Here is a 12,177-nt window from a genome sequence, read left to right as displayed (position 1 = left end):
GCATCTAGATATAGCACTGGAGAAGAGGGGAACAGATGGATCCCCGGTTCAGCTGGCTGCCAGGCTAGACGAGGCTATACAGACTGGCTCCAGGCCAGTTTATAAAAAAAAAGTCAACAGGCACCTGAGGAATGCAACTCAAAAGTTGACAACCTCTGGCCTCAACACACACATACTCACCCGCACACACTCTCTCTCTATCTCTCTCTTTCTCTCTCTCTCTCTCTCTCTCTCTCTCTCTCTCTCACACACACACACACACACACACACACACACACACACACACACACACCTGTCCACCTTCCCATACTCATACAGGGGAGAGGGTAGAGAATAAAATGGAGTTCACAGAGGGGAAGGGATGAGATTACCATATAGAAATCATAGCCACTCCACAGCCGATGGACAGCCACCCTGGACACATGCTGAAGGAAAGCACATGTCTTTGATGGTCCCAAGGAGACGAAGTATCCAGGAATAACTGATCACAAAAATGAAGAAAGGCCCTGTCTTGGGGTTACTATTGCTGTGATGAAACCCCATGATCAAAAACAAACTGGGGAGGAGGGGGTTTATTTGGCTTACTCTCCCAGCTAGACAGTTCACGGGGGGAAGTCAGGATAGGAACCTGGAGGCAGGAGCGGATGCAGAGGCTGTGGCGGCTGATCTTACTGGCTTGCTCAGCCGCTTGCTTATAGAACCCAGAACCACCATCCCAGGAATGGCCCCACCCACAGTGGTCTGGACCTCCTCCTTCAACCACTAATCAAGAAAATACCCTACAGCTGGATCTCGTAGAGATTTTCTCAACTGAGTTCCCCTCCTTTCAGATGCCTCTAGCTTGTGTTAAGTGGACATAAAACTAGCCAGGACAGACCCACTGGGAAAAAATACAAGACACCTCCCAGAAACACAGGCAGATGGAGCATTAGACCCTGCTCTTGACAAGCATGAAACATGTTTGGTTATTGGTTTGTTTTTGAGACAGAGTCTCTCTGTATAGCCCTTCCTGTCCTGGAACTCACTCTGTAGATCAAGCTGGTCTTGAACTCATGAAATCCACCTGCCTCTGTCTCCTTTGTGCTGGGATTAAATTTGTGCACCACCATTCCCAGTGAATGATGCATTTTATGGGGAAACTGTGCTGTCAACCCACAAAAATTAAATTAATTCCAGTTAAATTCCAGAAGGATTTGGGAAGGGAAGCAGCACACTGACTGTGAAATTGCATGAAAACATTATCCCAGCAAATTCTGAAAATGATCCATGAGAGAGATAGACCATCCCCTCCATAATTAAGACAGTGGTCCTGGCATGTAGACAGAACAGTCTAGAAATGGCCGCAGATACGTAAAGAAGTTGACTACTGAGGAAGGTTGCAATGTAAAGCAGGGAATGGGTCTCCAGGAAATGGCACTGGGACATTTAGGCTTAAAATATTTCCAGATGGACCCAAGATGGATTAAAAAAGAAAAGAAAAAAGAGAACTTTTAAAATATCTCTGAAACGAGGGTGGCCTTTAAACTCAGTCAGAATGCAAAGCTCAGTTGTTTCACAGAGCAAAGTCAGATTTCTACCCAACAAAGAGTCAACGCCACTGTGGGGATAGTGCACTGCCCTGAAAAGAGAAGGCTAATTTCCCTCAGTCCAAAGGAAAACTTTAGAAGAAAAACAAAAACCTCAACCAACCACCCAGCTGTGATGGTTAACTTTTATTAACAGCATGACTGCATTTAGAATCACCATGGAGACAAATCTCAGAGAGCATATCTGTGAGGAATCTTCTAGATTAACTGGGGTGGGAAGACCTATCCCGAGCATAGTCGGCACCACGTTAACTGTGGTCCCAGACTAAATAAAAAGGAGAAAGCTATCTACCCACCAGTGTCCAACTCTCTCTGTTTCCTGACTGCGGGTCATGTGACCCACCGCCTTCTACGTGGATCACATGACCAGCCAGCCCATGCTCCTGCCTTCCCTACCAGAGCTGGAATAAACTCTCCCTTCCTTAAGTGACTCTTACTGTTCTGTCAAAGCAGTGAGACAAGTAATTAACACCCTGGACAAAACAGGACGAACGCCAACTTTCCTTTTTCATTTTCTGTTTTTAAAAAGGTTTTAAAACAGAGGCAGGGCTCTAGTAAGGTAAGAAAACATTAAGAAACTCACTGTTGGGGATGCAGGGCAGCTGGGCAGCGAGGGAGCCCCTCACAGTGACACACCTGTGCCTGTCCTTGGTCTCAGAGCACCAGGACCTCAGCAGAACATAAATACAGTTTCATGGTTTCTGTGGGTTCCTCCCCTGTGGAGTGGGGTGTGTCTGCTCAGCCCTCAACCCCAACTAAAATCAACAATATTGTGTGTCACCTCACCAGAGTTCAGAGTTTTCGCCAAGGTGGACTCCAACCTTGTGCTGCTGTGCTGTGGTCCTTAGGGCTCCAGCATCCTCCTGCGCCTGCCCGTTCCCATAGCAATTCATAGATCACTATTCACTTCTTTCTTTGAGGCCAGTAGGAGACTCGCTGATGCAGCCCTGAAGGGCCCCCCTGATGAGGTCAAGCTCACTCTCAGTTGTCTCCTTTCTGGGGGGGGGGGTACATGACACTGCCCCCACCCCGTGTGTGTGTGTGTGTGTGTGTGTGTGTGTGTGGCCTTGAGACCTTGCTCCAGCTGGATTAGGGTGTGACTGAGGTCAAATGCCAAGGCAAAGATCTGGAGAGGGAGAAGCCGGAGGGCCATTCAAGTCACTGAAGGACTTGCTTTGTCTGACAGGGCAGTAATGGATATAACCATGACAGAGGACAGACACCCTCTCTGAGCTCTCTGGTTAGGCTGTGGCTCCTGCACGTCTTTGCTGTGGAGGGCTCCCCATCACTGCAGTCAGAGGACCCCACAGCTGCAGTCTGACAAGGATCTAGCTATGAGCTCCCCCAGACCAGCCCTGAGTCCGTTACCGCCCACCACTCTTTGAAGAGTCACTGTGGGGTGGGCCCACACACCCTTGGATAGCTAGCTGCCTTCTCTCCGACGGGCGGGTCAGTCCTCTTGGGACCTTGGTGTTGGGCTCTGCTGCTGAGAATGGAGACAAAGGCTCCTCTCAGGTCTCGGTGAGGAGACAGGGTTGGACAGGCTGTAGCAGAGACGAGAGACACAATAGTAGCCATTGTATTGGCCCCAAGAAGAGACAGAGCCCAGATCTGGATCCTGGCAGCTGGGGCCTTCTGGGCCCTAACTTTGGGAGCCACAAGCCTCCTTCTAGGGCCAACACTACTGACTTAACTTGCCCAGCTGACTTCTCCACAGGTCACCCATGTCAGACAGTGAAGAGAGTCTGGAGTCAGACTGGAGTGTGGGACTGTCCACCTGGTGGGACACAGTCATTGCCTGCTGGAGTAAGAGCTGGAGTGTGGGACTGTCTACCTGGTGGGACACAGTCATTGCCTGCTGGCCATCAGAGCAGCCGTGATTACCCAAGAAAGTCCAGCTCTCTGACCATCCCCAGTGGAGGGTCAAGGAGCCATGGCTCACAAGACTTATGAGCCACACCCCCAGGATCTAGAAGCAGTTCACAGTTGTTGGGGGTGGGGGTTCCCCAGAGGCATACGTGTCCATGCTCTGGTAATCTCTCACCCATGTTCTTGTGAGCAACCCCAAGAAACTTAGCTGTGGGGGGCTTCAGTGGAATCATTCTTTTACCAGCCCCCCACTCTCTCTGGAGTGAATACCAATAGACTCCCCAGGAAACAGGAAACACGCGGGAGAAAAGCCCCTCACACAGGGAAACATGGTGGTGTCAGACACAGCACTTCCAGGCCTCTGAGTTTGCTAACAGGAATCTGAGGGAGGCCGATAGCAGACCGACCTTGGCAAGCTGCATCTGGGGTTTGTGGCCAGCCATGGGTCACCCAGCACCTCAGGTGCCCATGCAGAAATGCACGTTCTGCAGCCTCACTGAGGTTTCTAGGAAGGTTCTGTCGGCCAGATGGTTGTTTTCCTTGACAGCTGTCCAGCAAACTAGGGAAAGGTGGCATGATCCCATCCCCATGTCTGACCACACAGGTGACCTGTGTGTGCCTTGGCTTCAGAGGTTTCTGTCCCCACTAGCAGGATTTGGCAGCTGAGAAAGGGTCCCATGCTGCAGACCTGGAGATGAACAGACGGGCTCTGTGCAGAGCAGAGAGCCATCGTGAGCACATTGCTGGAGCCGGGCTTTGCAAGTGTCTGCTCCCGGTCTCAGGGCTCCAGGGCCTCCCTGCAAATGTCCCGTTCTGTCCCCATTACTGGCCAGCTCAATAGTGGCTGTGAGAAGGGAGTGAGCTCTGGGCCAGGCCAGCCAGGCTGCCTCTCAGTCCCCTGGCTGTGACCTTAGACAAGGAAGTTAATCTCTCTGAACCTCAATGGCTCCATTTTCCTTTTCACTAATAATTACTCGTGTGTGTGTGTGTGTGTGTGTGTGTGTGTGTGTGTGTGTGTGTACATACCTATGCAATGTACAACAGTCTCTCTCTGATCAGATGTCTCCTCCTACCCATCTCTGGGATTCCAAGCACTTTCACCACGCTTGGCTTTTTACACAGAAGCCGGGGATTCAAACTCAGGTCTGCTCAGCAAGTGCTTTACCTACCGAGCTACCTCTCCAGCTGGCTCAAGTTAAGAACATGCATAAACATGGCCTCTCACCTGTAAGGTTCCCATGGGGATGGTCTCAGTCTGTTCCAGAGATGCATTTGGCTTGGTACCTACTGTTTAACAAGTACACGCCCTCACCAGGTGCTTGTTAGGTGTATCCATAAACGCCCCAACACACAGAAGTCACGGAGCCAGTACACCATCTGACATAGGCAGGGCCCAAGATGGACATTGGAACAAGAATCCAGTGGGAGGCAGTTTATCTGTGATCTAACCCCAAGAGCTTCAGCCCCTCAAGCTGTGTGGAACAGGCACATGGGGCATGTCTTGGTTTCTTTCCCCACTGCTGTGATAAAGACCCCAACAAAAACAACCTAAGGGACAAAGGGCTTATTCTGGATCATGATTCAGGGGTACAGTCCATCATAATGGGGAAGTCACATTTTAACTGTGGGCAGGATTTCCCTGGGCATGGGATTCTGGGATGTATACAAGAGAGAAAGTGAGCCAATCACTACAAAGGATTCATTGCTGTCTGCTTCTTGGCCGTGTGAATGACCAGCTGTTTCAAGCTGCCTTTGTCCACGGCCAGCATCACACGGACAAGCTGGGGGCAGCCACACTCACGCTCAGTAGCCCCAGGTGGACCCTAGCCTTGCCGTCCAACTCTACCTAGGATCCCTGTTGGGAGCTGTGAACCCCCAGATCCTAAATTTCTTGTAAACAACGTGTTATGCTTGCATCTGCTCTGAGCATGAGACCCTCAGGAGTTCCTGATGGCAGGGGAGTGGTTTCTGGTGGGTTTGGCTGGGGCATGGCTATCAGTTAAGGATCCCTATATAAGCTTCCCCTGGACACAATAAAGGGGGCATTCTTGGGGCATTCCTGTTTCAAGGATGACCCGTGTCTCTGTCTGTGAGTCTTTGTGTGTTTAAATCTCCAGGCCCTTGCCTGGCTCACAAACGGTCCTGTAGTGCAGGCTCCACACTACAGGCGTAGTACCATAGTACACGTAGTAAGTACTACAGGTGTCCACAGATCCCACCTTACCCACTCCACCCAGCAACTTTAGATTTTTCTCTTGCCAGGCAGAGAAGCAAGACCCTCAGCTGGCCTCAGCGAATGCTTAGTGTCCAGATGGATGGGCACCTCCCTCTATGGCTTTCCTTCCATTCCTTCTACCTCCGCCTCTCTCTCTCTCTCCTCTCCTCTCTTCTCCTCTCTCTCTTTCTCTCTCCCTCCCTCCCTTATTTTAAATCATTCAACATGCTTGACTCCATGTTGGCTCAAAGATATAAAATTATAAACAGACTGGAGAGATGGCTCAATGGTTAAGACCACTCGTTCTTACAGAGGACCTGGGTTTGATGCCCAGCATCCACATGGCAGCTCACAGCACCTATGACTACAGTTCCAAAGGATACAATGCCATCCTCTGGCTTTGGAGGTCACCAGGCATACATTTGGTAAACATACCTTCGTGCAGGCAAAACACTCACGCACATTAAAATACATCAAATACATCAAAAACTTGCAAACGGTGGCAAACTGGTCTTTTAACAATGGCATTGGGGGAGGGGTCCTGATTTTGTAACTTGGGAGTAAAACAGAATTTCCAGTAATTTCTGACATAGCCCGAAACATACTTCTGCCTTTTCTGGAGAGGATGTGTGTGTGCGCATGTGCGTGTGTATGTGTGTCTCATATGTCAGGAAGGTGTGCATGCATGTGTGAATGCATGCATATGTAGAGGCCAAGGGTCATCTTTGAATGTCTTCCACAGTTACTTTTTGAGACAGGGACTCACAATGAACCTGGTATTCACTGGTCCACCTGTCTGCCTGGCCCCACCTCCCAAGCCTGGGACTAAAGACAGGCCCTGCTTGGCTGGGTCTCCTAGTGTGTGGCCTGGCAAGTGTGTTAGTGAGGAACCCTCTCTTCCCAGCCCCCACACCTGTTTTATCAGCAGGCATTTGTGGTTCTAAAATCAAAGTATTGATCAACTATAAAGTGAAGGGCTGAAGATGCCTCATACAGTGTCAAGAGCAGACTCTTCATCTAAAAGTAGATGTAAGTACATACCTCTCACCAACAGACAAATTCGCTTTCCTCTTTAATAAATGGCAAAGTTTTATGTATATCTGAGAATTGTTATAAAATTATTTTCTTCACCATTATTACCAGCAAATATTTCATTTATATACCTATTTTAAATTCCTATATATCCGAAGTCACATGAATATTTCTTGGGTAAAACAGGGTCACAAATGGAATTCTGTTGGTGGTGGTGGTGGTGGTCAGGTTTTTTGTTGTTGTTCTGTTCCTTTTTGTTTTGTTTTTAAATGTGGAAGGGTGTTTTGCCTACATCTATGTCTAGGGACCCTGGGCATGTCTGTTACCTGACAAGACCCAAAGAGTGCATCAGATCGCTGGAACTGGAGTTACAAATGTCTGTGAGACACCATGTAGGTCCTGGGAATCCACCCTTGGTCCTCTGCGAGAGCAGTCAGTGTTCTTAACTGCTGAGCCATCTAGCCAGTCCCTGAGAGGAAGATGTTTGGAGTACCACAGGATAAACAGACAGAAAAAAATGACAAGAACAGTTGCTTGATAATAAAGGCCACCATGGTGAGGAGCAGATATCCTGGCCAGGCAAAGCTTCACCTGGGACTCCCTGACCCCACCCCACTGCCCAACCACACCTACCTGCAGCAGGAAGTCAAAGAGGGCCAAACGTGCCCACTCAGCGTGGTGGATGCCCGGGCACAGGCTCTGGCCTGGCCAGCTGCACCTGCTAGCTAGCAGGGCCTGGTACTGCAACCAGCCCAAGGCTAGAGAGTTCTGGTCCTCATCTGGGTCTCCTAAGTGCTGCACATCGGGTGCCCACCAGATGACAGGCCTCAGACTGCCATCCGTGTAGCGGTAGGGCAGAAGAGGGCTGTGAAAGCTCCGGGCTACAGCAGGCAGGCTCCGTCGGAGCCCCAGTACACGGTCCACGTGGAAGGCTAGGACTTCATGCAGGTCTCTGGGCCTCTTGATGAGGCCACAGAGGCCCTGGGAGCAGAGCTGGCTGAGCCTGAGAGGAGACATGTCCTGGAAGGCACCCGTAGCAGATAGTCCGACCTGCAGCACCTGCCCGTGGGCGGGAACCCTGGCTTTGCCCGCCACCTCCCCATGGGCCAGTAACCAGAGAGTCTGGACGTCATGTTCTGTGAACCACGGTGGAACCTGCTCCCGGGCTGCAGCACTGGCCAATGACCCAGGGGTCTCAGTACGGCACCACGGGGACCTTCGCAGCTCTTCAACAGTGCCGGGCCACCAGTGAGTCCCTGGACCTGAGGTGATACCCCCAGCCTTCCTGCCAGTCAAGACTCTGTCCTTGGCTCCTGGCAGGGAGTTCCCAGCCAAACTCAGTGCAGCGGTACCTCTCCGTGCCTGGAAAGTTGCCAGGCTGCTCCCTGGGAGTGGCCTAACCAGGGTGTCTGTCTTACTCTGTCTCTCTTGGACAGGACCACCGTGCTCAGGCTGGTCCAGGTCTGTGCCTCCTGCATCTCTGACCTCATCCTCCTGCACACGATGTTGGGCACTGAGTGTTGGACCTCCTGTCCCAGCAGCATCTCTCCTGACCCTCAGTGGGTGTCTGTTTCTGTCCACTTGCACTCTGTGGCTTTGCTTCTCAGCACAGACCAAGATGGACTCTCTGGGCAAAGCCCGGCCTTTTCGGAAGCCCAGGTTTCTTGTCCGCTGCCTCTGGCTAGAGTTCCAAGTCTGCCAAATGTTGGGCTCAGGCATGCCGATTTTCCCCTGGGGCTCCATGGGACCAAGTCCGGGGGTGGACGCTGGATGCTCCGGAGGGAGGTGAGTGACAGTCACCGCAGACAGGATCATCAGGAGGCAGAATACCATCACTGACTGTTTCTTGCCACGAAGCCTTCTCCAGAGCCAAGACGCCTGAGGATAGGGTAGCAAAGAGAGCGTGAGAGCGGGGAAAGCCACCAACTTCAAGCCACAGAACAGTGAAGGCAGTGATCAGTGCATAAGGGACAGGAAGCAACAGCAGGACACCTAGCTGCCCCACAAGGGGGAACGTGACAGCCCGGCCAACTGTCCCTCAGCTTCAGAGCTTCACTGATCCTTACTGACAGGCCTGGACTTCTCTGGGTTAGCTGCCACAGTGATTACCATGCCTCCCCGCAGACTCCGCCCACATTCACGTGTCTCCACTCACCAGCTAGTGCTGACCCGGTTCCTTTGGATTCTGTGATCTTTATGACCATTCCAAACACACATACAAATAAAGCATCCACAGAAGTCCAAGTCTTGGAAAATCAGAGCAGTGGGCTCAGCCATGGAGAGCACATACTGGGCCTGAGTTCAGTTCCCAGCACCCACGCTGGGCTGCTCACAGCTGCTTCTAGCTCCACTAGCATGAGATCTGGTCCCCTCTTTGAGTCTCCATGGGGTACCCATACTCACACAGAAACACAATAAATACATACACACACATGCAAACACAGAGATAAATAATTAATTTTTAAATTTTTTTTTTTTTTTTTTTGGTTTTTCGAGACAGGGTTTCTCTGTGGCTTTGGAGCCTGTCCTGGAACTAGCTCTTGTAGACCAGGCTGTTCTCGAACTCACAGAGATCCGCCTGCCTCTGCCTCCCGAGTGCTGGGATTAAAGGCGTGCGCCACCACCGCCCGGCTTAAATTATTTTTATTTCATTTGCATTGGCATTTTGCCTTCACATATGTCTGTGTGAGATGTCAGATCTTGGAGTTACAGACAGTTGTTAGTTGCCATGTGGGTGCTGGGAATTGAACCAGGGTCCTCTGGAAAAGCAGTCAGTGCTCTTAACCACTGAGCCATCTCTCTAGCCCTTAAATCTTTCAATGATGTAGGTGTGTCTTCTATCTATCTGATGATTTCATTGGTTAATTAATAAAGAAACTACTTGGCCTGATAGGTCAGAACATAGGTGGGTGGAGTAGACAGAACAGGCTGCTGGGAGTGAGACAGATGCCTCAAGCAGTCTCCATGACTCTCCTCTCCGAGATGGATGCAGGCTAGAATCTTCCCGATAAGCCACCCCTTGTAGTTCTACACAGATTATTAGAAATGGGTTAATCAAGATGTGAGAGATAGCCAGTAAGAGGCTAGAGTTAATGGGCCAAGCAGTGTTTAAAAGAATACAATTTGTGTTTTGTTATTTCGGGGCATAAGCTAGCCAGGCGGCCAGGAGCTGGGCAGGACAAAAAGCAGGCCTGCCCGCAGCTCCTCACTACACTTTAAAAAATAAAAAACGCAGAAAATTGGAGGGAAAATCCCCCTTCTCCACACAGGAAGTCATGGCCCTAATCTGGGGGTGTGCCACACAATATTCTGGTGAACATCCAGTGTGCCCTTCCCTGCAGAAACATCTGAGAATGTCTATAATGAGGAGTTGTGGGGCCCCACTTCCCACCATCCCTTGCCATGGCTTGGGAACGCCTTTAACCATCAGAACAACTGGAGAAATTGGGGCTAGGTAATTCGTATTTTAAAGTGGAAGGTCAGGGCAGTAATCACAGATGGAAATATTCAGATAACTCTGAGAGCAGATGAATCCACGAGAACGTTTGTTTGGATTCTCCCCCTTCTTCTAAAATCAAAACAAGCAATGCGTTTTCAAGTTGAATTCATATTCTATGTTCTCAAAGGGCTGGATACCCCCAGGAATAATAAATTCCCTTCTGCGATGGGCTGAGAAAGTGGGCTGTTTGGGTCCTGCAGTAGCCTCACTTGGCTTCAGGAAACCTGGGGGGAGTTGGCAGTGGTACAGAGGGAGGCTCAGATGGCCGTGAGCAGATGTCGCTGCAGGGCCACACACGAAACTTCAGGAAGAGAAAGGTGATTGTGAAAAGGCGGACCTGAGCTGACCTCCCTGCCACTCTCCTGCCGATTCTCAATGACCTGTGTGCTGCTGGCCCTGAGAGGATTGTGGCAGGAAAGAACAAGAAATAGCTTGCCCTCTGTCTAGCTAGGCAGTGACTCTCCTCTCAAACCCCCATCCACTACCTGCCACCAGGATGCCTTTCAGTTCCTGCAGGGAACAGGCCATGAGCCAATAGCTACATCCTCCCAGGGCTGCAGAAGAGAGGGAAGGCCAGAAAACCCACAGCCCAGGCACCCTGGGCCCGGGTCTGAGCTTCCAAAACTATGAACATTGTGCAAGACTCACATCTCTGTCCCTGTGACTCAGAAGATGGAATGGGATTGCTGCTCCCTCCAAGGGCCCACGTGAGGGTTAAGTGAATCAAACTACACAACAGGACCACTGCACCCTTCCTGTGAGTGTTGGGGTCACTGCTGCACCCTGCCTGTGAGTGCTGGGGTCACCACTGCACCCTGCCTGTGAGGGTTGGGGTCACCGCTGCTGTCTCCTGTTGCAGTTTGATAGGTGCCTGCATGTCCACACTTAGTCTCCAGCAGCTGGCACTCTTCAGAAAGTTGTGGGACCTTCAGGAAGTCTTGATGGAGGAAGGGAGTCACTGAGAATGGACCTTACGGTTTGATGGCTGACCCCCACTTCCTGTCCTCTCTCAACTTCCCGACTGTGGGTGCATGGTGACCAGGTGCCTCATGCTTCCACTGTCATAGTTTTTCTACCAGGATGGACTGACTGCCTCCCTCCTCAAACCGTGAGTCAAACCAGCCCTTCCTCCTCCAACTTGCATCTTGGGAAAGGTAACACATGCCCCCACGTTCCAGACAACTCCTTATCTTTCTGGGGCCTGAAAACCAACCCCTCAGGTCTGGGCACGTTGTACGACCAGGATACCCAAGGCAGAGGCATAAAACCTCAAGCGTGGGCTGGGAGCAGGCTACCTGGCAGGGCCCAGCAGAGGTTCTGTCCAAAGATGAGAGGGGTAGGAGAGAGTGTTTGGGCGACGGCGTGGGGGAGAGTAAGCAGAGAAGGCAGGGGCCAGGGGCATGGGTATAGGGGACCAAAACAGAGACACAGTCCTGGAGCAGGATGGAGGTGCCGTAGGAGCTGGGCCTTTCATTTTATTTTCTTAATTTGTGTTGTGTGTGTGCACAAGCGTGTAGATGTGTCATATGAGTGTGTGTGCATCTAAGTGTTTAAGTCCCGTGTGTGTATATTTGTGTTTGTGTCCTGTGCTAGAACATGCGTGTGTTGTGTGTGTGCACAAGCGTGTAGATGTGTCATATGAGTGTGTGTATATCTAAGTGTGTAAGTCCCGTGTGTGTATATTTGTGTTTGTGTCCTGTGCTAGAACATGCGTGTGTTGTGTGTGTGCACAAGCGTGTAAAAGTCAGCTCTGAATCTGACGTCAGGGTCATTTCCAAAGCTCTGCCAAGCCTTGGTTCCTGACCGTTGTCCCCTCTGACCCCTCCGCCCGTCACCACCGACCACCGACTCATCGCTGCCCTGACTGGGGCTGGCAGAGAGCCTGGAATGTGGAGATCCTGTGCCATCTTCCTCAGGTTCCGTTAATAACTGCCAAGACGAGACTGAACCGGGTGAGAAGGGACGCACGAGTTGAC

The 12,177-nt window shown here is 51.0% G+C and overlaps 1 protein-coding gene across 2 annotated transcripts in view; it reads right to left on the bottom strand.

Annotated features, from left to right (window-relative positions):
• The window catches only part of Gask1a (golgi associated kinase 1A), a 32,077-nt gene that overhangs the window by 6,433 nt on the left and 13,467 nt on the right, over positions 1-12,177 (bottom strand). For both annotated transcript variants that reach the window (XM_038323818.1, XM_038323817.1), the window contains one exon: positions 7,336-8,580. In XM_038323818.1, coding sequence (XP_038179746.1) covers positions 7,336-8,580 — 1,245 coding nt within the window. The remainder of the gene's footprint in view (positions 1-7,335; positions 8,581-12,177) is intronic.

This window comes from Arvicola amphibius, chromosome 3 (genome assembly GCF_903992535.2).
Source record: "Arvicola amphibius chromosome 3, mArvAmp1.2, whole genome shotgun sequence".
Taxonomy (NCBI): Eukaryota; Metazoa; Chordata; class Mammalia; order Rodentia; family Cricetidae; genus Arvicola; species Arvicola amphibius.
Note: the sequence above shows the minus strand (reverse complement) of the source record. Positions and strands in the feature narration are given on the sequence as shown.